Source organism: Hetaerina americana, unplaced genomic scaffold (assembly GCF_022747635.1).
Source record: "Hetaerina americana unplaced genomic scaffold, ioHetAmer1.1.p SCAF_12, whole genome shotgun sequence".
NCBI classification, from domain to species: Eukaryota; Metazoa; Arthropoda; class Insecta; order Odonata; family Calopterygidae; genus Hetaerina; species Hetaerina americana.
Window position 1 is genome coordinate 18,768,724 of NW_027286292.1, and position 15,984 is coordinate 18,784,707.

General features: G+C 38.0%; 1 protein-coding gene across 6 annotated transcripts in view; it reads right to left on the reverse strand.

The window, feature by feature from the left end:
- The window catches only part of LOC139685725 (galactosylgalactosylxylosylprotein 3-beta-glucuronosyltransferase S-like), a 212,620-nt gene that overhangs the window by 41,161 nt on the left and 155,475 nt on the right, over nucleotides 1-15,984 (reverse strand). Inside the window, exon 2 of one of the 6 annotated variants that reach the window (XM_071582762.1) lies at nucleotides 14,507-14,672. The exons of 4 other annotated variants lie outside the window; for them this stretch is intronic. Coding sequence is in view for 1 of the 2 variants with exons in the window: in XM_071582759.1 (XP_071438860.1) it covers nucleotides 14,136-14,186 (51 nt within the window). In the remaining variant the exon portion in view is untranslated. Of the gene's footprint in view, nucleotides 1-14,135; nucleotides 14,216-14,506; nucleotides 14,673-15,984 lie in introns of those variants that run through there. One more of the 6 variants, XM_071582759.1, reaches the window with a different exon arrangement.

A 15,984-nucleotide genomic window follows, 5' to 3' on the forward strand; every position in this document is an offset into this window, starting at 1 on the left:
GTAAGGGAAAGAGTCATCAATGCAACTTAGCGTGTAGTCATGCAATGGGGAGAAATCGCTAGAGGGTGATGGGGGAGGAGGGGAAGTGGAAGGGTCATCAATGCAACTTTTATCGGAGTGAAGCAGTTTCACGAAGATACGTCCAGTACAATTGAGCTCAGCACGTTGTTCGTGTGAATTTGTGCGAACGCACCCCAAGAGCTCAGGCCTCCCATAAGTTATGCCGTTCAGTTCGTTGTCGAAGGCTGTAGTGAAAGACTGTCGAGTACATTTTGCTCCTGATTAGATTATTTTGTGGCTGATTTTTTTAATTGTTTTTATATAATGACAAATTAGGGTATTCGTCATGGGACCTCGAAAGCTTAGTGAGGAAAAATGTGTCATAAATGTCTTCGGGGTTACATTTAAAATTCAGAAAGCAATTGCTGCCAATAATGAAAAGAGTACACGTGTTGCTGATATCGATATTATGGTAGAGGTGCCTAAATCAACTGTTTCTACGATTTAAAAAAAATAAAGACTCTATCAAAGCAGCTGATGTGGCAAATGTGGTTAAAGCGCTGTCCTCTAGTGGATCGAAATGCATGGAAGATATGGAAAAACTCCTCTTAGTTTGGATAAATGCAAAACAGTTGGCTGGTGATGTCATTTCCGAGACGATAATATGGGAGAAAGCCAAGGTGCTCTATGATGATACAGCAAAAGGAATGATTAGCGCTCAAAAGTAGTTTAAAGCTAGTAGTTAGTGGTTTTTCTATATTCTACATGGTACTCTGTAAGCCACTGCATGGTGTGTGGCAGGGTGATTGGACACCAAGCACATAGCATAAAAATTCTATTTTTTATTTTCTTCTATATTTTATATTCTACCAGTTAAGGTAAATTTTCCACGTAAGCTATCATTACCGTCTTTACCGGAGATTAATTTGCGTATGTTCGGGGTTCGCTGGAAGATAAAAAGCTATTAAGTTTTATTTATTTATTAATTATCCACCGGTTGAGTTGAGTTTTGGATGGACATAGGCTACACTGCGGTGCAAAGACAATTCCCATGTCTCTTCCACCAAACACAACCACACATCCAATACGACATTGTGCCCTTCATTCAGCACCTAATTTCCTCCCCTCATTCCGTCCGACTTTCCAGTCTTTATCTCTGACCCCTCCCTGTTTACCTAACGTCCTCCCTCTATCACAGTCTTCAACATGCAATACCCAATCAGAACTCCCTGAATCCATCTTTCCTGCCTCCTTCCGTAGTAGTAGTATTTAGGGGAGGCGACCGACAGCTAAGGTCATTTGCGCCATTAAGGATGGGCAGGAAAGGATGAAGGGTGGAGAGAAACCCGGCGTCGGCATTAGCCTACTCTTAACGACAGGCGCCAAGGAGTCCGCGGCTTAACATCCACTACGACGGACGGCTTACTCACTCAAAATGCTCTCCACAAAGCACCTCCAGTAGGGATCGGGATAGCCTCTTTACGATTTCTCGCAACAATCCCCTCTCCTCCACCTTACCTAGTACTTGCTTATTTGTTTCCCTTTCTGTCCATTGCATCTTGTCCATCCTTCTCTTCCACTACATTTCACAAGCCTCCAATCTAAGCCTATTATCCTGCTTCATTGACCATGTTTATACACCATACATAACTATGCTCCATATCAAAGTTTTGACTAGCCTAACCTTAACATCCTTATTCAACGACCCTGTGATTAATTCGCTCCTCCTAGACAAATTCTCTTCACCTAACGCAATTTTTCTCCTGATGTTCCCACTACTTTGACTATTTCGGTGCAAAACACTACCGAGATACATAAACTGTTCCACATCTTCTAGTTTGCGCTCTCCTATTTAAGCGTTTAATTTAACTTTTCTCTTCATGGTAAACCACATAACCTTAATTTTACTTTCATTTATTTTCTTCCCACACCTATCGCATCGACCTTTTAATGCACTCAGCCGAGTTTTCAAGCCTTTGGCTAGCTGACGGAATAAATATTAATCTCCATTATTAAAATAGAAAGAAAGACTCGTACTTTTCCACAGATTTTATTATACGGTACAACGCGTTTCACCGACTTGCGGCATCATCAGGTACAAATTTGCAAAACAGACAGAGCAAGCATATATACCCTCAGGACAGAGTGGGGGCGGGGAGGGTTGGAAGGATTTGAGGGGGGTGGGGGCTCGCAGGTGCGTTGATGGATTGTTTTGACCATTTCCAGGCTAATTTCTCGGAGAGGAGTGGGGAGGGGTATGGGAATAATTGCTCATTACAAAGTGTCGTGTTGGGGTTCACCAAGTGCCTTCTAATCTCTAATTGCTCGAGAGCGTCCATTTTTAATCCTTTTGGGAGTGTGTGTAATATCTCTGGGACAAAGTCACTGCTGTGGTTGAATTCTAGTAAATGCTTGGCGAAGAGAGAGTTGTTATTCTGATTTTTGTGACACCTAGCGTGTTCCTTGACTCGTAACTTGATATTCCTGCCGGTCTGACCGACATAAACGCTGTTGCAATCCTCGCATTTCAGTTTATAAATGCCTGATTTGAGAAGGCTATCCTGGGTGTCTTTTCCATTGGCTAGAAGTTTGGAGAGGGTTATGGGTGGGTAGAAGGCTGCTTTGAGTGAGGTGGGTAGGCAGTTGGAAATCCTATATGAAAGATCTCCCAGAAACGGGATCGAGCACCACTTAAAATCTTTAGATACTGCGGGCTGAGATACGAAAATGCTTTTTATGGCCATTGCTTTTTGTTTTTTCCGTAGTAATGTGTCAACTAGTTTGGGGTTGAAACCATTGTTGGTAGCTATATTAGTGATATTCACGAGTTCAATTTTGAAGTTTTTGGGGGAAAGGGGGATGTGTAGGAGGCGGTGGATCATGGAGTGGAGGGCTGCGTGTTTGTGAGAAAAGTGGTGTGCGGAATCATTAGAAATTATATGGTCTGTATATGTGGGTTTCCTATAAATTGCAAATTCGTGTCTATTATCCCTAATTGTGATTGTCAAGTCGAGGAAGTTGATGGTGCCGTTGACGTCTTTTTCCATGGAGAAGGAGATATTCCGATGAAGAGTGTTTAGGAAATTAAGGAAGGAGTCTAACTGTCGGTTGGTTCCGGTCCATAGGCATAGTATATCGTCCACGTAACGAAACCAATAGCCCACGTTTTTGTTATGCTGATTGTCAGCATTAAAAAGATGTTCTTCTACAGAATTGAGGAAGACTTCGGCTAGGAAGGGGGACAGTGGGGAACCCATAGCTAACCCATCCATTTGGCTGTAAAGGGTGTGGTTGAAACTAAAATAATTCTGGTTAACTGTCATTTTGATGAGGGGGACCAATTTGTCTGAGATATTTTGGGCAATGGTGGAATCCTTGAGTAGTTCTTCCACCCTAAGCAAAGTTTCCGATATTGGTACGCAAGTAAATAAATTGCTAATGTCGAAGGAGACTAGCCTCGCTTTTTCCGGGACATCAATATCTTTCAATTTTCGGGCTAGCTCTATAGAGTTTTTAACTCCATATTTAGGTTTAAAACCTGTGAGATCTCGGAGCAATACGTCTAATTTTCGTGCCAGAAGGTGTGAAGGGGCGGACACAGCTGAGATGACAGGCCGAATAGGTATGGCTTTTTTGTGTAATTTGGGGAGTCCGTACAACCTGGGGGCGGAGGGGTTCATTTGGATTAAACTAAATTTTTCCCTAGCATTTAAAAACTTACACTTGGACACTGCACGTTTCACTTCACTTTGGAAACTCGCGGTTGGGTCTTTGGATAACGGAGTAATAGGATTGTTGTTGATGAACTCAAGGCACTTTTCCACATACACTCGTTTATCCAACACTACGACACTAGATCCCTTGTCAGCTTTCTGGATGATGAGGTCTTCCTTGCCAATAGTCTTCCTCAGGCGTCGGAGGGTGGACGTATGTTGCTGAAGGCTGGAAAAGCGGGTCGTTGTTGGCACTGCTTCCTTCAATGAGGACATGATGATTTCAGCAACTTGGTGTTTGGTAGCCAGAGATTGGTTCCGAAGGGCAACCTCGCAATCTGCGGCTAGATTTTTAATGTCGGCTTCGGAAACTTTCTTAGAGGGAGCAAACTTCAACCCTTTCTTTAAGATATTACTCTCCTCCTCAGTGAACGTATGGTGACTAAGATTGACAACTCTTGCGGCCGGAACAAATTTCGATACTGTGCGGGGACTGTTTTCTTTAGTAGTGCACTGGTAATTTTGAGGTGGACTATTAATAAGGTTACTCAGTTTTTTCCCCTGGGTTACATATTTGCGAGAAGAGATTTTACTCACTAGTTCTTTTACACCATCCACAAATGTAATCCATTCCGCAAAATGTAACTTAGAGCAAAGTTCTACGTGCAGATAGAACAAATAATGTGCAAAGGAATCCCTTCATGCATACCACAGTTTCAGTTCCTCCCTTAACCACTGGATTTTCGCCTTGCGTATCGCTCTGATGGCCGTTGTGGACGACGAAGTGGCACGAACCTGGACGTACGCTGGGAACACTCCGTTTTTGAGGCAACTGCTATTGAAGAGAATATTCAGAGATGCACTGCTGTATTTCACCGAAAGTTTTAAGTAAAGTTTCGCCTGTAATGCCATACTAGCTTTGCGAATATATTCTATTGTTTCAGGCTTCACTTCGTGGAAGTAATTAATATCCATTATTAAAATAGAAAGAAAGACTCGTACTTTTCCACAGATTTTATTATACGGTACAACAAAATTGCAAATTTGTACCTTTTGCAAATTTGTACCTGATGATGCCGCAAGTCGGTGAAACGCGTTGTACCGTATAATAAAATCTGTGGAAAAGTACGAGTCTTTCTTTCTATTTTAATAATGGATATTAATTACTTCCACGAAGTGAAGCCTGAAACAATATGATATAAATATTAATCATACACGAACCCAACTGATTTTATGAATTCCCCACCAATTTTCATCCCTACCTCTAATTCCATCCATGCCTCTTTTACAACTTCCTCCTCAATCACGTTGAACAGCAAGGGTGATAATGGCCACAACACTGCCCATTCGGACTCTTCATCCTCCACTCACACCTGAGCAGTCTGAGACTGGTAGATGTTGCGCATACTATCCCGCCTGTCTACTCGTATTTTCTGTAATACATTCATTAATTCTACCTAAATTATTCTATCAAACGCCTTTTCGAATTCCACGATACAGACAAATATATCGTGATTGTATTCTATATTCCTCCCTATTAATGATCTCATTACTGCAATGGCATCGCGCGTGCCTCTCCCCTTCCCGAACCTAAACTGATCATCCCCTGAGTAATCATTTACCCTGCTCTCGATCTTCTTGTAGATGATTCTGAGAAACGCGCGTGGCTCTGGCGTGATGATTCTGAGAACCACTGCTTGCGAAATCAAACTTATTTCTGTTGTCCTCACATAATGTAGCCTCTATCGTTTTTGGCAAAGTAAGTACTGTGTACGTAAGTAACAAGTAACTACTTGTAACACTGATCTGACGAACTCTTCCGGCCCAATTCCTCTCTCATAAATGCTTGGAATTAGTCCATGAAAACTCTTCCTCCCACCTTTCCTAAACCTTAAGTAGTTCCGCGGGAATGTTGTCTATCCCCACGGCCTTATTTGATTTCAATTCCCTTAATGTCCTTTCCACAGGCCTTCTATTCCCTTAATGCCCTGTATCTCGCTTTCATCTAAGCCTGCACCTAAGCCTGCACCTTCACATCTACTTCACATTCTCTCTTTATGTCTAACCTTGTAGGCCTTATGTTTTTACCATAAAGATCTTCTATATATCCCTTCCATCTTCATTGGATTTTTTCTTATTCTTCTAATATTTTTCCCGGCTCATCTCTGATTATTAACTCAGACTTTTCCTTTTTCCAAACTATCCCTCTTCAAATTCTTGGGATAAGGTTTCCCGTTGGCTTCCTCAATAGTGCTATTAAAGCTATACCATCACTCAATAGCTGTCCAACGGGTCAGATGTCTTTGCAGCCGCCTCACTGAGGAACAGACACTTTGCGGACTACCTTTCGTCTGGCTGCCAACCTTCGACCTATCTGGTATGGGTGATCCTTCCAGGAATAATCATCATTGCTCCCGCCAGCACAGCTCTAGGGGCCATCGGGACGCATAAGCCTATCTACCATGTCAAGGTAGTAGTCCATGGGAGGGGTGCCTAGAGTCTAAAAGAAAAACAGACATGGAAACGTATACGAAACCGAACACAAAGGATGGGTAAATTTCCATGAAGGAAATATAATAAATACAGGATCCGAACTCTGGAATAAGCAATGCCATGCTAAACAAGAAATGTTTCCATGTTTATATTTGATGGGACATAAAAGCTGTCCGAAATTAAGCAATCGTCGAGTATTCAAACGTTTATTTCAATTAATTGAAATAACTGATCGAACGAAGATTTAGTTAATTCGTTTCTTTTAGCTATCGCTGAGGTGCCCGCTAAGCAGTTCTGTGTACATAGTATGTATGAAGGAAATGAACTACCGTGTTTCCCAGCCCATATGACGCACTTTTTTCGCTCTAAAATGTGCTCTAAAATCAGCTGTCAATTTTTCGCTTTAAAATGTGCTCTAAAATCAGATGTCTTATGGGCCGGAGGTATAAGATACGTTTATTTGCCGAAGACTGTGCTTTACAGAATGTCCGTAGTCCCCACGATAAAGCGACATTAGCAGATGACCTAAATTCAATACCGTGGAGCAAAACATTAAAATTTGAATGAATGAAACTTAAAAAGTGCGTAGCGATGAAATTTTGGAATAAGAGCGATTCCTCCTGAATGGTTATTGCATCAAAAATAACGAAAGAGAAAGTACACTCGATTAAATACTTATGAGTTTCTCTCACTCACGGCCTCTCCTGGGTGAAACATTTACGGGGAATTTGCGGAAAGGCTAACAAAAAGTTAGGAATTATTAGAAGATTATTGGGGAAATGTGACGAAAAGTTTTCTTAGATTTCGTATATTTCGCTGGTTAGGCCTCAATTAGGATATTCTGCTAGTATATGGGATCCCCATGAGGTTGTATCGATTGCGGAATTAGATCGCGTGCAGCGTAGAAGAGCTGAATTTGTAAAACGCAGTTATGACAAGCTGAATAGCGTATTAAAATGATTACAGATGTCTCTTTAGCGTTGATGTTGAAAATGCGTAATTAGCCCCTTGGTACTGCGGTAGGAGAGATCATGTAAATAAAATTAGCGAGATAATGTGTAGAACAGATAGATTTAATATGTCATTTTCCTACGAATTGTAAGAGATCAGAATAACATGATCCGACTGCGTTAGGGGGAAGGTATTTCGAGCCAAAAGTAGTATGGTGTGTAATCACCCCCTGCCACGCATCCTAGCGGTGGCTTGCAGGGTAGTATGTACCATGAAAAATTAATAACTTCGACCTATAAGCGCAAGCCGATTCGTAGGATGAATAGCTACAATTAAGTATTTTTTCCGCATCAGGCGTAGGAAATGGTTGTCTTTATTATAAATGTTGATAATATTACTATTTTGAGTCAGTAATAAACAACAGAGTTTTAATATTTCGTTTATAATACTTCCTTAAAAAAATTACCAAATAAATCGCGAGTGAATACTATGTCGCGCGTGTAGTTACGTTTCAGATGTGGTGCTGCTGCGAAACTTACACGCGTTGCGCTAGCGGGTATGTTGCCCATCCGCTAATGCAGACATACATTGTCGCTCCCGATAAATGATAACAGAAACTGAGCGTCAAATAAAAAGATAAAGTGATAATAATCTCGTGGGATCTTCAGAGAGAAAATTGTCACACAGCATTGCATTTAAACTTGAAGTCCTGAACTACGCTTCAGAACATGGTAACAAGAATGCAGAAATGCGTTTTGGCTGATAAGCTGATACGAGAAGAGAGGGAGCAGAAGTTGGACATAGTGAATGTAGATGTGCTGTAGATGTAAGTACATGTGTTCCTAAATGGCCAAAGTTAGAGGGGCATAGTAAGAACTGAATAATATACCACTGGAAGAACGGGATTACTGTTTCAACAACATTGGTTTTGATTAAAGCGAGAAAATAAGCGATTGGTATTGCCGATTTTTCTCAGATATCATGGTGCGAGAGATTTTTGTTGAGAAATGGTCTGTGCGTACATACCGTATCTACAATGGCACAAAAACTGCCATGAATACGAAAGAAAGGTTGTAAGGCACGAACTCATGGTGTTACTCCTAAGGGATGAAACGACCAGTGATTTATTGTGTTTGTAATTGAAAAGGTCCGGGTGGAAAGTGAAAAGTGAGAATATCATTACGCCTTTTTAAAAATGTCTATTTAGAAATGTGCTACATGGAAATGAAGATGACATTGTGTAAAAGGAAAGTGACAACCCAATGGAAATAACCACAGAAATGATTAAGCAGTAGTGATGACAAATTTCGGAAATATATGATGAATAAACGTTGATACATTATTATTTTTAGGTAATCTACCAGTTGAGATTGGTTTTGGATGAATAAAAACTACTAAATTACTCTCTTGTCTCTCCTAACAAAACACAACATAACATTCCACTCTGCAACAAGGCCCGCTTCATCTCCATATATTTCCTTCCTCCCTTTATTCTGTCCAACATCTCTAACCTATTCCTGCCCTTTCCTCGTTTACCTAAAATTCTCTCCTCTCTCATTATCTTCAAAATCACACTGCCAATCAATATGGTTTGTATCATTTTTTCCTTTCTCCTGATGATTTCTCCTAACAAACCCTTCTCCTCCTCTACCATACCTAGCACTTCCTCATCTGTTTTACTTTCTCACCATTTCGCTCTCCACTCCATGACTATCACTCCAGTAATCCCAGCTATCCTCCCATTTCACCTCACATAGGCCTAAAATATCTGTATTTCCTCTTTCCATCTCTCACTTTATATTCTCTTATTTTCCTGTCCCCAACATTGTCCTAAATTTCAAAGTTGTAGCCTGGGGGTGGGAGTTAATACATATGTAGTTGCTAATAATTTTTACAATTCAATTTTCTTTGCATGAAGAGTTAGCATCAAAATACTTCAATCCTGTTCTGTCTCATCCAAGTATTTTTCCTTAATTCTAATCAGAAAAATCACAGTGCATCTTACAAGCCTGTGCATTTTATGGGAAGTTTCAAGAATATTAAATAATGAATTACTAGAATTCAAGACAAACACCCTGGCCACCAATGGATTGGTTAAGTGGAAATATTTCTTAAATATCATACACACAGGAATGAAGACAAACATTCCATTCAATCTTAAATGCAACAGTAAGGAACCTAGATGTTACAACAAAGAAGTCATATCAGCGTTAAGAAAGCAAAGAAGGCTGCAATCAGATTATAAAAAGAGTTTCAAAAGTAGTGATGTAGTTTATATGAATACATCCAAAAAGAAGCTGAAATACCTGTAAATTGACTTAAATACTGACATATAATTTTACAAGCTTATGACTATCAGATTAAGTATATAAAAGCAGCCTAGAATAGGATAGTAGATGGGTATCAAGGCTATCCTTGTCTGCAGAAGAGCCACAATTTGAAGATTTCTGTTACAATGCACTAAGGAAAAGAGAAATCTTGTAGATCACTTCAAAACACATTGTTAGGAATCTAGAGGAGATCCAATCATCAGCAAAGTCAACATTTCTGCATGTTTGGTTAGTTGTTATCAATAGAGGACTAATTTAACAAAACAATTTAAAAAGAAAACCATTTGGTTGCTATGGTGTCTTCATGAATTTTTATCTTTTTTATACAATATTGTAGTTATCTTGCTACACTGGGGGAAAGCAGGGCAGTAGCCATGCTTACTCTCATTTTATAAAAATTGTTTGGTTCTTAGCATCACTGACCTAAGAACAGTGCAAACTTACTTTTAATCAAGCTTACTCTAAGAATAAGAAACTTTCACATATTGGATTGAAACCTAAGGTATTGACATATTATGAACTTGACTATTGACTCTGACAAAGTAAATGCTTACCCTTGCACAAAACGATTTATCATACTTTTATTATTATTTGAGGGGTATCTATTATGAAATACAGCTTGTGGCCTGCTGCCTAACTGGTATATCATTGTACCAGTCCATAGCATTTAAGGAGGTAATATTTGTAGTAATTCAGAGGAATCATGCAGTAGGGGTAGAAGTAAAAGAAACACCCTTGTCAACTGGATGCTCACATAAAAGTTTTTACTTGGACAGCATGTGGGAGTATAAAAACACCACATTCCCTCCAAGGCTTGGTTGCCTCCTTCCACATAAATTACTGTGCACAACTCTTACTTCTACCCCTAATGCATAGCTCCACTGAATTACCACAAATGTAACCTCCTTTAATACTATGGACTGGTACAATGATACACCAGTTAGGTGGTAGGCCACAGTTTGCTTCCACCTGGTTGATATTCCACCCAAAATGAATGCAAAATTAGGCTTTCTAAGGCCCCCAACCCCTCTTTCTGGTAATATTACCGATTGATCATTGGGAAATATGGCCTCACTCTATCTCTCCTACAATTATCATGCCATCAGTCATGAGAATGAAATGCCTGTATTTATTAACAATCCTTCCACTTTAACCTCGACATTCTATGGAGGATGTTAGACTGAAACTTAAATTGATTCATTCTTATCAAATGAGTTCTCTGATTAGTAAGAGGCAAATCAAAATTAACTGAACAATAACATCTTTTACTTCCACACACCACCCTATCCTTCAGGGTATTGTTGATAGTCTCCTCTGACCAATGCTTTTCCATTATACTACCTACGCATAAATAGTATATGTTTTTCTTTGGTAAACAAAGTTGCTTTTCAGTTGACATTTTCCATCTCAATATCTCTTGAGTTCTCTCTTTAATTATTGAATTTTTTGTTCAGTTTAGATTATTTCCTTATGAATTTCATCTGTTTGGTGCAAAGGCAAAGTAAAATGTAGAAAAACAGTAAGAGCTCCTATATCAGGTCATTAGAATTTGGAACAACGAAAATACATAGTTACCAAAAGTTAACACAAAAGACAGGGGTGAAAAAAGTTTTTATTGCCAAAAATAGTAATTTAAAACTGCTTAGGATACAGATATTTAACTGCCATGGGAAATCAACCGAAAGAATATAACAAGCATACACATTTTGCTCTAAGCTGTGGTTTATGGGCACATTTTTTCAATGAAAGCCAAATAATATGTAATGGTAAACTTAATTTAAAACAAAGAACAATCATTTCTACAAATCACTTGTAGTGTAAGTATCTTTTGATTCATGTACACGTACAGTGGCTACTTTTCTGAAATATTGGAATTGATTGATTAGAAATTTATAAAATTTTTCGTAGGTAGTGGGCTTTAAGGATAGCACTCTTATTTTTCAACATGAGTTATGCTTAATGGTGTATGTTTTATATATATATATATATATATATATATGATATATGTCATATATATATATATATATATATATATATATATATATATATGATATATGTCATATATATATATATATATATATATATATATATATATATATATATATATATATATATATATATATATATATATATATATATATACGATTGTACGGAAAAACTCACACGAGCGGCACAATAATGGGCTGACACAATATAACACAAATAGAAAAGAATAGACACATTTAAAAGAACACTCACACGGTAAATTGTTCGAGCTTTCGGCCCTCTCAGAGGCCTTCTTCAAGAGAGACTGAAAATATGCTATTGCAGAGGAGAGGGGAAAGAGCTATGGGCGTGGAGGGGAGGTGTGGAGGGAATGCTGGGAGGGAAATTAAATATGGCGGTTTAGGGTGGGAATTTTAAAGGAACGGAAGGATAGTATGTAGGCGGATTCACGAGTTCTCACCTCTATGTTGGTGGCTGAATCAGGTAGGGTGTTTTGCTCTAAGCATCCTAGAATCCCTACCTGATTTAGCCACCAACATAGAGGTGAGAACTCGTGAATCCGCCTACATACTATCCTTCCGTTCCTTTAAAATTCCCACCCTAAACCGCCATATTTAATTTCCCTCCCAGCATTCCCTCCGTACCTCCCCTCCACGCCCATAGCTCTTTCCCCTCTCCTCTGCAATAGCATATTTTCAGTCTCTCTTGAAGAAGGCCTCTGAGAGGGCCAAAAGCTCGAACAATTTACCGTGTGAGTGTTCTTTTAAATGTGTCTATTCTTTTCTATTTGTGTTATATTGTGTCAGCCCATTATATATATATATATATATATATATATATATATATTATATATATATACAGGGTTCGTCCGGAAAATAAGTGCACTGATTTTTTCCCGCCGCTCCAGGCGCGCCCAGCACTGCTCTGATGGGCTGCGATTGGAGGGGGGTATGTTGGCAAGCGACGCTGAAAAAGGCAGTCGGCTCTGAGCTGTGGTGTAGTGAGGAGCTCTGTTAACGCGAACCTCCACGCTCGACCCACGTCACGGAACGCGATGCCGAAGTTTTTGGAGTAGTGTTATTCCATCAAATTTGCGGTAAAGCTTGGGAAATCGTCTACCGAAACTGTCGGTATGATTAACCAGGCTTACGGGGAGTCAGCCATGTCCAGAAACATGATCTTTCGGTGGCACAAGATGTTCGTGGAGGGCAGAGAAGAGGTCGACGACGAGTCTTCGAGAGGTTCCCGATGATGCCTTCGCGGGAGCGTTCCAGGAATGGGAACGCCGCTGGAACAAGTGTATCGACTCACAAGGGTCCTATTTTGAGGAATATTAGCTTAAGATATGTAAAAGTGTAATAAATTTTTTTCCTGAGCTCAGTACACTTATTTTCCGGACGAACCCTGTATATATATATATATATATATATATATATATATATATATATATATATATACATACATATATATATATATACATACATATATATATGTATATATATATGTATGTATATGTGTATATGTATATGTATATATATATATATATATATATATATATATATATATATATATATATATATATATATATATATATATATATATATATATATATATATATATATATATATATATATATATATATATATATATATATATATGACAAGCAAAGAATAAAAAACTTGGTATGTCAACCTATGAAGAAGATTGGCATTAAAATTTGGAAATTGCTACAATATTTTAAGAAATCCAAATTAATTGCATAGAAACAGTGAAAAACATCACTTTTTGGTTATAAATTCTGGACCTGAGGTTAGAGCAAAAAGTTTTATTAAATACATTTACTTGAGAAGTTAATAAATAAATTTGTTTGATTTGTAAAGGAGTTTAAAATAGCAACTAGATTCTAAACAATTATATAACGACCTACATACACTCTTTTACCTCTTGTCTTCACTCAGCAGTATTACTGAAGACAATTAAGGGACAAAGTTAGCTAAGGAAGAAATAATTTCATCCTTAACATGGAACTAGAGTAAGTGGAACAGATTACCTATCTTGGAAGTGTTTTGGACCTAAATGGTCTAAGAAGTGGGGATATTTAGTAGAAGAATTGCATTAGGCAAAGAATTTCACCAGGAGGATGGAATTGATGACAGGAATATTGATAAGGATGTTAATAAAAGCCTTGTTAAAACTTTGATATGGAGTATGGTTTTGTACATTACAAAAACATGACTTTTGAGGCCAGATGTTAGGCATAAATAGGAAGCTTTTGGTATGTGGTTGTGGAGAATGATGGAATAGGTGTAATGGACTGAAAAGAAAAAAAGATAGGTAGTGCGAGGCATGATGAGTGAGAAAAGAGTATTGTTAGGAGAAGTGCAAATTTGGCAGGAAAGATAAATACATACTGTTATGATTTGCAAGGGTATGCTGAAGACTGTGATCAAAGTGAGAATGCTAGACAAGTGAGAAAAGGGTAGGCAAAGAATAGGTATGTTGGACATTATGAACAAAGGAATGAATTATTCAGAATTGAAGATGGTTTGATATAGCATCAGATGCCAAGTTACGTTTTGTTAGGCGAGGCAAGGAAATGTATCATTGTATAGGCTGTGCCAGTCCAAAACCTACCTTAACCGGTAGAATACCAATTATTAACCTTGCCATGGAATGCAGTGGAAACAGCATTACGTTTTAAATTCTTCAACATATTTTCTGCTTGATTTTAAGGCTCTCTTTTTAAAGTGACCCTGAAATTATCATTATGGCTATAAATGTATTCCAAATAAATGATCATGCAAATAAAACTCATTCATTTTTCCCTATCAACCACTTTCAATTGACATTTTCTTTTACCTTAATATTGCTAATTTACAAAAGTTAATGATACTTGATAGGGACAGGCTGTTAAAAGAAACTTGAAATTATATTGACATTGAGCTCATGAAATCTATGTTTAAAATCCTATATTCTTAAAAAATGTTCATCAATAAGGTTACACAAATAATTTTTATTTCAAGTATAACTTACCTAGGAAAGCCTTATGCACCTCTAAATGGCCCATCCCTCCACATTCATACCCTTTAGATGCATGTCCTTTCTTTATTCTAGCTCCTGGATCGTTGTTGACCATTTATATATGCAGTTTGCAGCTTTTTATACAGCAATACAACATTTAGTAATATTCTAGGGGTGCCTTTAAAACAACACAAGGAGCGCAAAATGGAATCACAATCATAAAAAGACATACTTCAACTGAAATAATTGCCGCATTACTAGTAAGTATAGCAACTTGGTTTTCACATGGCCTCGCCATTTCAAACTCCTGAAAATAGTGAATGTGACCTGTCATGCATTCAGAACTAAAGTTAACTCCTTTAATCCTAAAAAATGAACTTCAGTATTCTCCTTCCCTAGAGCTCGAGTGTGTATTATTGAAAAAACTGCTCTGGAATATGGTATTAAAATATTTTTCTCCCTTCCCTAGCCAAATTGAATGATAAATGTGATATTTTATGTTCTAGAGACCATAAAATTGCCCAAAGCAGTAAATTTGTAACATCAAAGTCTGTTCATTCCGAGGAACTTAACTCCATGTACAAATGCATAAGTTGAAGAAACTGAGGTGATTATCCAATATAGTTTGGATTATTTTTGTAAGACCATATGAAAGTAAAAACTGTAAACACATATCACCCTCAACATTCATCAGTGAAAAATGGATTTTCTTTTGGGAGGTAAGTAGATGGTTACCAATTAAAGAGTCTAAACTACTTATTGTTAAAGTTCTTCTCATGCGCATATCATATCACGCACCTATGACTGTTTTTTTGCATGCATTTCTAAATATGTTTCTATTTAACAAATTATGCAAAACCTTTAGGACTTGAAAAAGGCAGATTACTGAGGGGAGATAAAGCAACTATGTTGTAATGGAATGCATAAGTGAAAGACCAATAAATATCAAATGATAAGCCTTGAATTTAAAAAATATGTAAGGGGGACAACTCCAGAGATGGTACTGCAGTAGAGGCTATGAAGAATATGAAAGGCAAGAAGGCACTGGGAATGAATAGGACACCATTCTATCGGCCTCTAAAATACATCTCTTCATATGAGAAGATAATTAAGCCATGCCCTGTATTGTAAACATTAAAATTTTCAGCATATAGAAATGAAGCCCAGTATGCTTCATCCTTGGAATGCTGAAGGAAATTTTTATAATGGAAGTGCCAAAAATGCTGTACACACAAAAATTGTGTACTTCCATATTACTTATGCTATTATCCTTTGGGGCTCATCCCCTCATTCAAAAAAAAATTCAAGCTACAAAAGAAGGCCATCCATTTCATTATCAATAAACCAGCCAGAGCATCAACCCCCCCCAATATTTTAGGATCTTGGTCTCCTGCTATTACCATTGGACCAAAGTCAATGGGGCCAGTTTATTCGCCTGTGGAAGTTTATGAAATATGAAATAAACTTCCACAGGCTTATGAAGAAATACA